The sequence below is a fragment of the Zea mays genome, chromosome 8 (assembly GCF_902167145.1).
Source record: "Zea mays cultivar B73 chromosome 8, Zm-B73-REFERENCE-NAM-5.0, whole genome shotgun sequence".
NCBI lineage: Eukaryota > Viridiplantae > Streptophyta > Magnoliopsida > Poales > Poaceae > Zea > Zea mays.
The window spans coordinates 91924518-91938421 of record NC_050103.1 but is presented as its reverse complement, the minus strand read 5'-3'; the positions used below and the strand labels follow the sequence as shown (position 1 = coordinate 91938421).

Below are 13904 nucleotides of genomic sequence, written 5' to 3'. Positions count from 1 at the left end.
CCTTTCCCTCTCTCAAACGGTCTCTCGGACCGAGTGAGCTTCTTCTTCTCAAACAAATGGAACACGAAGTTCCCGCAAGGACTACCACACGATTGGTGTCTCTTGCCTCAATTACAAGTGAGTTTGATCTCAAGAAAGAATGAGAAAGAAAAAGCAATCCAAGCGCAAGAGCTCAAAAGAACACAACAAATCTCTCTCACTAATCACTAAAGCCTTGTGTGGAATTAGGAGAGGATTTGATCACTTGGGTGTGTCTTGTATTGAATGCTTAGCTCTTGTAAGTAGTTGGAAGGTGGAAAACTTGGATGCCAATGAATGTGGGGGTGGTTGGGGTATTTATAGCCCCAACCACCAAACTAGCCGTTTGGTGGAGGCTGCTGTCGCATGGCGCACCGGACAGTCCGGTGCGCCAGCCACGTCACCTGGCCGTTGGGTTCCGACCGTTGGAGCTCTGACTTGTGGGCCCGCCTGGCTGTTCGGTGGTGCACCGGAGAAGCCCTGTAGGCTGTCCGGTGTGCCACCCGCGCGTGCTCTGACTTCTGCGCGCGCTGGCGCGCATTCAATGCGCCTGCAGTCGACCGTTGGCGCGAAGTAGCCGTTGCTCCGTTGGCTCACCGGACAGTCCGGTGTGCACCGGACATGTCCGGTGAATTATAGCGGAGCGGATTTCCGAAGCTGGCGAGTTCAGAGCCGCTCTTCCTTGGGGCACCGGACATTGTCCGGTGGTACACCGGACAGTCCGGTGAATTATAGCGAAGCGCCTCTGAGAATTCCTGAAGGTGATGAGTTTAGCTTGGAGTTCCCTGGTGCACCGGACAGTCCGGTGCGCCAGACCAGGGCACACTTCGGTTGTCCCTTGCTCACTTTGTTGAACCCTTTTCTTGGTCTTTTTATTGGCTTATTGTGAACCTTTGGCACCTGTTAAACTTATAGACTAGAGCAAACTAGTTAGTCCAATTATTTGTGTTGGGCAATTCAACCACAAAAATCATTTAGGAAATAGGTGTAAGCCTAATTCCCTTTCAAAGGGTCTCCTGGTTCGGGTCCAGCGGCTGTAGAGCTGCAGCCCCTGTTGCTGAAGCTTTCTTTGGCGGCATGACGAAGGTCGATGCTTACCGAAGGTGTTCGAAACTCAAAAAGTGGAAGTGAGTTCACCGGAGGTGGGCGCCAATGTTGGGGATTTGTTCTCAAATGCTTTGGCTTAAGAACAAGGCAACACAGAAAATGTTAAACGTTAAAGTCCTTCGTTCGTCGAAGCATTATCTCACATGGGATATAATGATTTTCGGACGAAGGTTATGAAGGACACACCTTCATAAACATTACATAACATAATGAAGAAAGAATTACATGGGATATAGAAGATAACATAAACAGTTATGTATTGTTATCAACTCATTTCTATTTTATTGCTATGGAAAAATAGAAATTATATCTGGTTACAAATGTACCTTTGACTTGAAAGAAGGTGAAAGTACAAGCGTGACGCAAAAGCAAATGCCAAGTCAGCATGAACAGTACGGGAGTACTGTTCACCTATTTATAGGCACGGGTCGCGGCCCATATAAAATTACATCCAGGCCCTTTGCTTTTGATAATAACTCTATAGTAATTTATCGGGGTCTAAATAGTCTTTTCCTCTTTAAGTCGGTTTCCTCTTTTCTGCCATCATGCCGAAGCTTTCTTGCGCACAGCTTCGACTCTGTTCCATCCTTCGTTCTCTTTGTATTTCTTCATACAGTAATTTTGACTTGTCCGAAGGGTTCGTGTCTGAAGATACCTGCTCACGTATTATACTCCAGAAACATTGTCAAACCACGTTTTTAGGACCTTCGGAAGCCGAAGGCCCCCAACAGGATCTAATCTGAGTTAGGCTTCCTTCCCTTAAGTGTGTGACCCTATAGATTCATGTACATATAGACATGGCTCAAGTACTCTTACTTGGCCCAATAATTGACAGTGGCCTTTAGCAAGACATGTCAACTCCTACACGCACGTAAAGATCATATCAGACGAACCATGCAACATTGCATATATGTTGTTCTCTTTGTCTCACGATATTTGGTCTGGCTCTAAGCTGACCTCTCTTTCTCGATACTGTGAATTAGAATCCTTTCATTGGTTAACACTTTACACTAGCACGACCATGCATTTCTTGATCCAATCTCAGGTCTAAGGATACAATATACATGTTACAAAAAAAGAACTATATTACAATATCTCACGTTGGGTAGGTCCAGCCTCATGTCATACATGCGCCCACATTATTAGTTTAACATCTTCATGTCCATAACTTGTATTGTAGTCATCAACTAATACATGTGCTAGTCATCGACTCTGACTAGGAATATCATTTAGAATAACCATAAAAGTAAAGAATCTCACGAACAATTCACATAATTGCTAATCAATACAAGGTACCTTTCATGTATATTCAATTAAGCAATATATATATATATATATATATATATATATATATATATATATATATATATATATATATATATATATATATATATATATATATATATATATATATATATATATATATTATGGATACAAAAAAATGTGATCATCTCTATGATTATCTTTAGGGCATATTTCTAACATATATTTCATAAGATACTCGCTCAGTAACAGTTTTTATTTACTCAGTAATATTCAATTAAAACAGTAATACTTAGTTAAAGTATATGGCCAGCGATAACATTTATATGGCCTAATAATCCCTCAGTAATAACTCACCATCCTCAATAACATTACCAACTCTCAGTAATAGTGTTAAATTTACAATCAGAAGTCAGCAGTAAATAAAGTAGTGGTTCAGTTTGGGTGACATACCACTAAAACGAAATAAGTACACGATCGTAGCGTCTAGGAACTTACTAACAGTCCTCTTTGCAGCCTCGTCGTCTTAGGTTTCGTGGCTCCCGAGCCAACAGCAGATGACGAACGGCGAGAAATGAAGCCGGTGGCTCGCGATCGATATTACCCACCGTTGGTGGGTGCACTCGACGGAATCGAAGCCGGCAGCGCTTTTTACCTTTTTTTTTTTTGCCTTTTTTCGAGATTCGGGCGTATCTCGCGATTTAAAACTTTTCGATAAGTGAGCACTTTATTTTTTAGGACGGGGCTGAGGAAGCAGTTCACACACCTTACAAGAGACTGCAACAAGTAAAAGGCTGCTTTAATTATACCCGCACAAAAGCGTTTAGAAACCAATAGCCTTTTGTGTTCTTTGGAGCATTCAAAGGAACAGGACACAGCATAACTGAAGGAATCCATGTGACATGAATTAACATGAAACATCCAGATAAATATACCTTTTGTCGAATCATCCACGTTTTTTGATTATGAGATCTAATGGCGCAATTCGATCATGCAACGTTTCTATTCTGATTCACAGTCCAGACCAAAACAACGCTGGACAAGACGCATTACCTCAATCTCAATGTTCCAAACCCTAAAACGAAATCGCTTGGGAGAATATGCTGTTGCCTTAACTCATCCACCTACCAGACAAACAGAAAATTTTGATCGATCATAAGACAGATGACAACCACAACCACAATTATGCCGCAACATCCGCAGAATCATCGGGCCTGTCCATGTCCATTTGCTCACCGGAGGCCTGCTGCACACCTCCCTCACTACCCGGCTCACCAGCTGCACCAGTCCCGCTTTGTTGTTGTTCTGGTGTTTGAGGGTCAGATGCTTGGGCTTCAGGCTGTGGAGGTGGAGTATGTGGTGGCGGAGTCTGTGGCTTCGGAGCTGGCTTTGGTTTAGTCATGATCGGTTTGCAGAACCTGTAAAACATGGTTTCAGAAGCAACAGTCTGAATCAGTGTCATACTCTGATACTCAAATTGATGCGAGAAAGCTTCTTTGACAACGAACCTGTCAAGTGCTTCAGCTTTCTTCTTCAGATCTGATACGAGCAGCACAGGATCGGTGTGCTTAGGTAGGGCGTCCTGCTGCTGCTTCCTCTCTCTCAACCAGTTCTCTACTTCAGAGCACTCATTGATGACCTGTGTGCAACAGGAAAAAGAATAGAAACTAGTAAGATTTACCTCTTCTACAACACATGCTTGGCAATAAATCACAGGGCATGACAACCATAACAGGGAACAGTCTAGCGCTACTGAAACTGAAGAATTACTAAATGGCACTCTGCCCTACCTTCTGTTTCTCAGATATGTCGATATGGCCAAACTTTTGGTCACTGGACAAAGCAGCCTCTCTGAAACTGTTGATGCAGTAGACCAGTTGATCTACAGAGGAACCCCTTTCTGTCGACTCCTTGTACCGTGCCTCAATTGGGTCACCAATCTGCAATTGAAGAAAACTTGTGTCATCTAAATTCACAAGCATGCACCAAGCAATGCTGTAATTCAGTGCATATAGAAATACCTTCTTAAGATCTTCCAGTTTAGAAATATAGACTCCCTTTGTCTCATCCTCACCATCTTCATATAGCCAATCTTCAACCTCCTGAAGCTTTCCAATCAACCCTTCCTTCTCCTCAGGTGTCACAAAATCGTTGTACCTGTCGTAGAGCTAAATACAATAAAAAAGGACATTAGATACTGTTTATATCACAAGGAAAACCATCAAGGCATGCATCTCCACATACCTTGTTACGCATGTCATAGACATAAGCTTCCACAGCATTTTTCTTCTCTTTGGTTTCTTCCATTACTCTGTCCTGAAGAGCCATCTCATACTCTTTCTCTACAGCCTTCTGCAGGTCAGCTGCAGCCAAGGCACCATAGACCAACGCATGGACCGGAACAGAAGTTCTCTTAACTTTCCTTTTTGATGGCTCAACCTAAATAAAATATATAAGAAGCAAATCAACAAATTACTAACTTCTCATCCAAAGCATTCATGAACCTAACAAGAGAGCAAGTATATAACTTGCATGAAACTAATCCGTAAATTTCTAACACATGATCACAACAAGAATGATAGCCTCCAAAATTGACCTCCTGTTATGCCATCTCAAGACGACAAGCAGTCAGAATAAACAGAAAAACCCCATTATGGAAGGTCGCAACAATCATCAAATCCATCAGCATGCTGCAAACAAAATAGGATTTTCCAAAATTTGTGAAGAATATATCACACCTTTGCATCAGTTTCCATTGGAACAGATTTTTCCTCGGGATTTTGTGTTCCATTTTCAGCTGCAGGAGCAGCCTCAGTAGTATCAGGCTCATGCACATTCACATCAGTTCCAGAGACAGGATCACTTGGTGCATCATCTGTGTCCATCTTTGTAGTATCCTTTGGAGCTTCATTAGCAGATGAGACTGGAACTGCCACATCCTCCTCCAGCATCTGCATGCAAAAATAGCAAAAAAAAACAGTGTTGGGAAAACTACAGCTATCCCAGAGAAGGCTGAATGATTGCCTAGCCTGGCAACTTACCATAGCTGAATCAACTGTGACAATCCCGTGGATGTTGAGACGCACTTTAACTTTCAGTTTGGCCCTCTCACCTTTGGAGGGTTGGAAAGGTCCAATCTACACATATTTTAGCACGTTATAGCAAATAACAACAGAATTATCTAATAACATGCACACTGTGTAAGGGTTGCTTACTGTGTAAGTGCTTATCTTCTGTGGAATTTGCGAGTCGCATGTGTCCACATACAAAACATCAACTTCAAATGTACTGGATTTATAGAAGGTTAGAGCTTTAATGCTGGGAATTACATTCCCCTTTGGAAATACAAGGGTCTGTTGGGGTGCACTGTTCTGCGAGTCTTGTTTCCATGACAATGCAATTGAGAAAGGAAACCCATCATTAACCTGCAAACCATCAATCCAGAGTCATCCTTAGGACATTACAAAGCATAAAAATATATCATACCCCAATCTTACATTTAAGACAGTCCTATATCATTAGATTCTAAAATACATAATAATACAGCACCATGTCCTTATGAGAATCAAACTGGTACTGTTGAACATGAAGCTAATCAAGATGTTACAGATGACTCCACAAAATACATGTTATGGCAAGTGGAGCCATTAGGGTAAGGAAAGAGTAAGTTACATTGATTTGGTTAGTTAGGATAGGGAAAGATTTGGCTAGTTAGGATAAAGAAAGATTTGGCTAGTTAGGATATGGAAAGATCTGTTTAGTTCGGATAAAGATTTAGCTAGTTAGGATAAGGAAAGATCTGTTTAGTACGGATAAAGAAAGATTTGTTTAGTTAGAATTAGGAAAGAGATAAGTTAGATTGATTTGTTTAGGATATTTCCTTAGAGGTCAAGTAAGCCTCTCTATATAAGAAGAGGACATGTATCAATTTAATCAAGCAATAATTAACAAGGAATAATCATTTCCTCTTGCTCGGTTGTGAGCAAGATCCTCTGCCGGCCTCCTTGCGCTCACTCAACCCTAGCCACCACCATAACAGCTATGTCGCTACAGCTACGATGGGCGCCAAAACTTCTCTGCAGGCACAGCAGGTCACGCCACCGGCACGGCAGGGAGTGCCACCATCCACCCTCAACGACATAACAAAGGCCCTCTGCCCCTCTCCGGCATCATCCCGCAGTTGATCGACCTCAAGATGTAGTAGATCATCGTCCTCTCATGCCCTGCCAGTGGGGAGACACCAGACGTCATCATTGGTTGCGCCATACCCTAGGGCTTTCTCGATGGGATGACAGGGTACAAGACGATGACGTTCTCTTCCTTCTCCACCACTGACGGCAAGAAGGAACCCATAGAACTGGCCAAGGTCATTAAAAAGCGCTAAACCACTACTAAGGACATAAAACGCTGTAAAGTTTCACGATAAAATGTAAAACGTCCGTTTTAAATGCCAAAGCGCCCTTTTTAAACTTTTAAGCGCTCTGGGCCAAAAAAAACCATGTTTTAGCGCTTTCCGGTCCAGCCCATGTTTGGAAATTGAGTTAACCTAAATGTGTTGCTTCAGCCTCCAATGGTCTAGCCAACCTCACGCCCGACGCCCACAGCCTCTGTGCCACTGCGGTGCCCCAGCCAGCCGTCGCGCTGTCGTCGTCTTCTCCCTGTGCTCGCCACCGGTAAGCCACCTTGCCCTGAGCTCACCACCAACCTACCTCCCTGCTCTCCCGCGATGGCACAACCCTGCCTCCCTGCTCACACTCGGCTCGCCGCCTCCCTTGCTTGCACTCGGCTCGCCGCCTCCCTTGCTCGCACTTGGCTCGCCGCCTCCCCTGCTCGCGCTCGGCGCCGCTGTTGCACCGCCTAACTTGCCCTCAGCCACCCAGTCTTAGCTCACCAACTCCCTGCTCACACTAGTCCATGTTGTTTAAAAAGACGTTTTAAAGCTCGCTTAAATGTTTTAAAGTCAAAAGGTACTTATGAGCGCTTCAACGTTTTATCGCTTTAATAACCTTGGAACTGGCTCAATTATTGCAACCAGTTCCACCATGGACAACGTTCACTTGTCGAGGAACCTATTCCGCCCCCAAGGCATCTATTACGGCCCCAGGCGCTCTAACCCCGGACCCCGGTATCCCGACCTAGGGACACCTTTTGTTGCGACTCTCGAGGAACTTCGTGTGTCGACCACCAGGGTCCTAGTCCCGGGGGCACTTCGTGTGTCGGTCACCGGGCCCTCGGGGCACCTCTTGTTTTGGCCCTGGGGCACTTTGTGCGCTGGCCACCAACACCTCGACCCTCTAGGCACATCTTGTGTGGTCCCCAAGGAACTCCTCTTTCGGCCCTAGGGGCACCTGCTACACCCCTCGAGGCACTTGACCTTGACATTGGGGACTTCCTAGTGTGGCATAGACCAGTAGCCATCCGACAGGGAGAATACATGGGGCTTTTTGCAGGCCACACTGCATAGCACCACCACATTCCATCACCAACCTCCACGAGAGCATCTCCATTTGTCGTTGTTGCGACCACTCCTAGGCCTGGACACCCGCCAGACTACGCCATGAGATGAAGGTGGTTGTAGACATGCCACTGTCACAGTGGGAACATCAACTTGTAGCCATGACCACTAGCACAGCTCGAAAACGAGCTGACTTCAAGGAGTGTAGTGTTATGGCAAGTGGAGCGGTTAGGATAAGGAAGGAGCCAGATAGATTGATTTTGTTAGTTAGGACAAGGGAAGATTTGGTTAGTTAGGATAAGGAGAGAGGTAAGTTACATTGATTTGTTTTTCCTTAGGGGTCAAGTAAGCCACTATATATAAGAAGAGATGTATCAATCTAATCAAGCAAGAATTAAGAATAAAACTATTTCCCTCTTGCTCGGTCGTGGGCAAGGCCCTCAGCCAGCCTCCTTGCACTTCCTCAACCCTAGCCACCACCATAACAATACACCACTTAAAAGTTAATGCAGGGGGTGTGTTTTAAAACTACCACAGTCAAACAAAAGCTAGAACAACTTTTCCATGGAAGGCTTAAAGGTTGTTTCAGAAAACCTTATCGATAAAATTTTGAACAAACAGGTGACTGAGAAATCAATAGTTCTTGTTGGATATTAGCACCAGCAAAAAAAATATTTGACCAGATAGATGACTGAGCGATGAAAAGAGATTTCCTTGTCAGATATCAGAACGAAAAAAAACAGACCATGCGCATTAATATAGTAAATATTAGACACTATGGCCAATTTGCACTTACTAGGAAGGTAGCTAGTGTTGCCAACCAAACTGAACAAGTATATAAATGAGTCTACTCCACTAAACACCCATTTCACCAATGTGTGGCCAATTGTGTGTCACTGTGTAATGACAATAAAGGCACCTAATACTGTCTTCAAACTCTTGAGTATTAATTACAGGAAAAGGTAACACAGAGCTAGACACAAGTAGATCTCGAACTCGTATTAATTCTACGAAGAAGTAACACAGAGCTAGACAAAACAAACGGATCTCAAAAGCAAAAGTAAGAAGGTGATAAGGAAAGGCTATTCAACTCTTGACACTGAAAGTGATTTGAACTATTTTTCTTGAACTTGTAGTTCCAGTGGCACACATTTTTCTAAACATTAGCAAGTCAGAGTGGGCAGCAACAAACAGCTTTCCAAGCCATAATGTGTATGTCGTTATGCAAGTATTGCAGTATCCCCATTAGTTTCAACGGAGCATAGACGACAGTCTATCATATAGACCGGCACTAGAATAATCTAACCCTGCCATAGCTTAAAACAACATAGGAAGAAAAAAAATGAGATTATACCTGGAATTCCCGCACTTTGAAAGTGGGGCTGAGAATAGCACACTGGAGAGCACAGCCCCGCGCAACACACTCGCTTGCATTCATGGTTCGTCTCGGCTCCTTCCCAAAAAAATCAGTGATTATCTTGATTATGGCTGGAACACGAGAACCAGATCCGACAACCTCAACAAAGTGCACATTTTCAGTTGTCAAGCCAGCTTCAGCCAAGGCCTTCTCCAAGGGTCCTTTGACACGTACCAGCACAGGTGCACTGATGTGTTCAAACTCCTCTCTCTTAATAAACCCTCTCACATCTTTCTCATCCATCAAGCACTCAATGTTCAGTGGGGCCTCTGGGTTGGCGCTCAGCATCTTCTTAAGCTTCTCACACGCCACACGCAACCTAAGGCATGCACGGGCATTCTGGTAAACATCAATCTTATATTCTTCTTTGAACTTCGCCGCGAAGTGCTTGAAGAGGGCCTCATCGAAGTCCCTCCCACCAAGAGAACGGTCATATGCATGCGAAAGCATCTTGAGCTGTCCCTTCTTGTAACCGACAATGCTGACCTGCAAGCTAGCATGGCCGACATCAACAAATGCAACGTTTAGCTGGTCATGCTCCGGGAGGTCAGTCTTATAAATGCCATAAGCCAATGCCGTGGCAGTTGTCTCATGAAATAGCTGCAACGGCGTGAGGCCTGCAATAGTAGCAGCATCAAGAACAGCCCTGCGCTGCAAATCACTGAAGTACACAGGGATGCCAATGCAGCAATCAACAACCGCAGTCTTAAGGTTCCCCTCAGCAATGCCCTTCAGATTGGACAGCACCATGGCAAGCAGCTGGGTGGGGGTAAACGTCCGCTCCTCGCCCAGGAACCGCACATGTACCAAGGGAAATCCATCGGGGCCCTCCGTGACACGGAACGGGAAGGACGCGAGATCACTCTGGAGCTCGGGGTCGGAGAACTTGCGGCCGAGCAGGCGCTTGATCTGAGAAATGGAGTTTTTGGGGTTCATGGTTGAGGACGCGGCGCCCGCCGTACCGATGAACCGCTGCTTGTCCCCGAAGCAGACGATGGCGGGTGTCTCGCGTTTGGACTCATCGTTGAGGACCACGTCGATGCCGCGCTGCCGCGCGACTGCCACAATGCAGCTCTCATTGCCGAGATCGAATCCCACAACGCTCATCTTCGGTTCACCCTCAGCCGCTGACCACTACAGAATAGATCTGATCACAATCAATCCCTGCAAACAGCAGCCAGATCTAGCAGTTAGGTCCGCTAGCCGCATCACAATAATTATTGGCATATAACCGTGAAACCGTCAACCGTGTCCTCCTCGGCCACAGAAATGATGTACAGAGGAAATCGATTTTTCAATCCAAAAGCGCCACTAAACCCGACCTAAAACCACTGAAACCCCCAAATCCCAACCCTCGGCTAAATCTAAAAAAACATATATAAAACGCGGTTTTAAAACGCTAAAAAGAATCCGAAGGCAGAGAAAACTGCATGATTATGTAGGTCGACCGGGAGGACGCAGAGACCGGAAGGCGGAGAGATCGAATGGTACCTGTGGCGGCGCGGGGCAGGCCGTGCCGGCGCCGGGGCCGTTGGAGACTTCCTGAAGCTCGGTCCTAGCAAGCAGCGGCGCCTCGACTTCTCGCGTCGTCGTCGTCGTCGTCGTCGTCGTCGTCTCTACGAGAGCTTTCGCGAGGGAAGGCGGGGATATATCTCACCGAGTACGAGGGGCGGGGCGCCGTGCTGCACTGCTGTGTGGTGTGGGTGTGGCGGTGTGGCCGTGAACGTTCTAGGAGTTGCCAGAGATACTGTTCGTTCTTCGGACTGACGTGTTGGCCCAGGTTCTGTTCATTCTTTCGTCTGACGTGTTCGGCCCGCGCTCGCAGGAAGCAGGTCACAATAGAACGTTCTGGGCTCTTCACGACTCACTAGTAAAGTGCTCGCGGTCCGCGCGAGCCCCCGTTTCTTGACGTGTTTACATAAGATACAAAATCTTATTGCTTAGAGAGGTATATATACATATATAATTGTTTGAAGTAGTAGAGTAGTTTAGGTCGTAAATAATATAACATGAGCAGTGTGAACGCTATCTTACATTGATATTGTGTGTAGCTTACCTTATGCCTTTAGTGAAATCTGCTCGAGCTATCTTCATACTGAATTAGAACTCTATAGTTTTTTAGTATGCTGTGATAACTGGCAAGGAAATTATTATAATATATATAAACTAAAAAAACACCTCAACAAAAGGTGTGTCTAGCAATAAAAGAGCATATGCCATGCTTAGTTAGTCTTTGTGCATAAAGTGAGCTACAATTGTCTATGAGGACAAAAAAATGATTTCAATTAGGAAGGATGAATAGTAATGATAACTTACATGCTAAATGAAAAAGATTTTTTTTGAAACCCTGCAGGTCAATAGATTAGTTGATAAAAGAAGAAGAGCATTTAGCATATCCATTCTACAGGCTTGTTGAGAACAATATAATTGAGAAACCCTTTCTTTAATCTATCAGTTGAAGCCTTAAGGATCTCTTTATAGTGTTTCCCATAATTACAATTCCTGTAGTTTGCAAATTGGAACTGCGGAAATATGAAACTTTCATCAGGCGTATGTTCAAATAAGAGTTATAAAGTCACTTGTTCATATGAAGAAACCTGAAGGAAAAAACCCCAACCTTGATAGGAGGCAGGAGCTGTGCATAAAAGAAGAGGTTTCACCCATTCATTTTATGCTGGACAAATGAATGACTCACAAACCCAAGAAAGCAAAATACAGCTTGGTTTATTAGCATTCGAAGTCGTAATGAGTATGCAACTGAACAATTTGGGTGATTCTTGGTTGATATAGTTGTATCGATGTTTATACATGTTGACATGCATACGTATATACAAGGATAACACATTTGATCTATGAATCTGTGTCAGTGTTGCTATAGTTTATAAAAAGCAATTATATATTTGTTTTCTCAGCATCCAAAGTCAATATGAGTAATGAACTTAGACCCTTTTTGGAAAACCCAGTTTTTAAAAAACCAGTTTTTTAAGAGACCAGCTCCTTGATTTTAAAAAACCGAGAATCTAATTTCTATAAACTGAGTCATAAACTGGTATGCTTGGAACCTCCTTAATTTTTATAAACCAGTTTTTTTAAAAAAAAATTATTGCTATCAAACAGAGTTTTAGTAATCTAAATATTTCGTGTATCATGATGAAGATGTATGTATGCATGTAGATATAATCATTACAAATTGCGTTTATTGTATACGCATTTATCGATGGAATCTAAAAGTTTTGCAAAGAATATATATTGGAAAATGCAGTAAGGGAATAAGTGAATACAGACAGTCAAATAATTCTGTAATGTTCCTTGTCCTGTTATTATTCCTGTAAGCCATTTTCTCCTTACTCACCGAAGTGCAAATGACACTATAGAACTTTAGTTGGGTTCAGATTTAACAAATTTCTGTAATGTGCTTATAGACATCTCTAAATTCACAACAGAAAATATGGAAATGGTAGATTCTAGAGCATTTTCAAGCCACGTGTATGTATTCTTCATGTCTAATCACTTCAGAGAGAGAATGTACCAATACGAAAAAAGTGAAGGTCACAAAAACCTGTAGCTTTGATTATAAACGGGGGAAAAACGACCAGGAAAAAAATCAAAACCGAAGTCACATATTTAATTTGCAACCTGGAACAACCGAATCGTAAAAAGTTAATATGAAAAGTTAATATGGATGGCAGTGGCACACATATCTTTTTCGCAGTTGGTACGCGATAGGATGAAGCAGATGCAGACGGTGAGCCATGCAGTGGTGCGAATTGAGGACGCGGCGCGGAGCAGCGGCAAATCGCGGTCGGTAATGCCGAAGCCTGGAGCGGTGGAGCCGGGGACTTGAAGGACGCGGCAGTGCAGCGCGAAGACTCACGGTCGCGGAGACAGCGAGACTCGGAGGTCGGAGCGGTGGAGCGAGGAGCCGGAACAGGATGGACGCGGTGGACTCGTGGCTGTGGAGACGGCCAGACGGGGGCGCTGCGGCGTGGTTACTCTTACTCAGCTAGGGGGAGGAGGGGATATCTACCGGCGCTTTCATGGACTGTTCTTTTTTTTCCCTCTTCCCTGGCCTTCGTTTGCCGTCGCGAACCATCGCGTGGCTGTTCGGGGACCGTTTCTGTGGCGACACGCGCAGAGAGGTTCTAGGCGTCGTTCAAATCTAATCGAACGGCTGAAAATTCTAGAGGTGACGTGGATATCTTCAGAGCTCGTCATTCCTCCCTGCTTTAATATATAGAAATGTACTAACGTAGGTCGTCGAATTGTGCGAGAAATTTGCTATTATGAAAGTCCGCTGGTGCGGCTTCGACGAAATGGAGGCGTAGGAGAGGGATTCGCCATTATGGAAAACTAGAGAATAGCCTACACTTCAAAATAGACATGACGACTATATTACCAGGTAATGTCGATGATTAATCCAGTGATACTCACGCCGTCTCATACATCCGTTACCCTCTGTTCTCGCTACCAGAAATATTCTCGCTACCAGAAACTGGTGCTCAAGTCGCCGCCGCTCGCACCCGACGCTCGCCCTCGTCCTCGTCGGCGACGCGCGCAGCTCACCCGACCCAACCGCTGCCTCCGCGAGCCGGCAGTGCTCACCAAGCATCCGAAGTGCTCGGGGTGCAGTCCCATTCGTTCCAG

At 44.5% G+C, this 13904-nt stretch overlaps 1 protein-coding gene across 2 annotated transcripts; it reads right to left on the bottom strand.

Moving 5' to 3' along the window:
- Window positions 1-3272: 3272 nt before the first annotated feature.
- LOC100285213 (heat shock 70 kDa protein 4) lies at window positions 3273-11353 on the bottom strand. Of its 2 annotated transcripts, NM_001158107.1 has the most exon segments (10): window positions 3350-3806; window positions 3897-4027; window positions 4179-4328; window positions 4410-4556; window positions 4633-4827; window positions 5127-5339; window positions 5430-5525; window positions 5604-5813; window positions 9198-10424; window positions 10752-10964. In NM_001158107.1, coding segments are annotated over 9 exon segments (2547 nt in total). In that variant the 5' UTR covers window positions 10368-10424; window positions 10752-10964; the 3' UTR covers window positions 3350-3571.
- Window positions 11354-13904: the final 2551 nt, after the last annotated feature.

What these genes read in the sequence shown, in the direction of transcription:
- LOC100285213 (XM_008656865.4), bottom strand. Translation starts at nt 10,367, where the DNA reads ATGAGCGTTGTGGGATTCGATCTCGGCAATGAGAGCTGCATTGTGGCA. An exon ending in TCAAAGTGCGGGAATTCCAG is followed by an intron (nt 5,814 to 9,197) that starts GTATAATCTCAT and finishes GATGGTTTGCAG; the next exon opens with GTTAATGATGGGTTTCCTTT. An exon ending in TCACAGTTGATTCAGCTATG is followed by an intron (nt 5,340 to 5,429) that starts GTAAGTTGCCAG and finishes TTTTGCATGCAG; the next exon opens with ATGCTGGAGGAGGATGTGGC.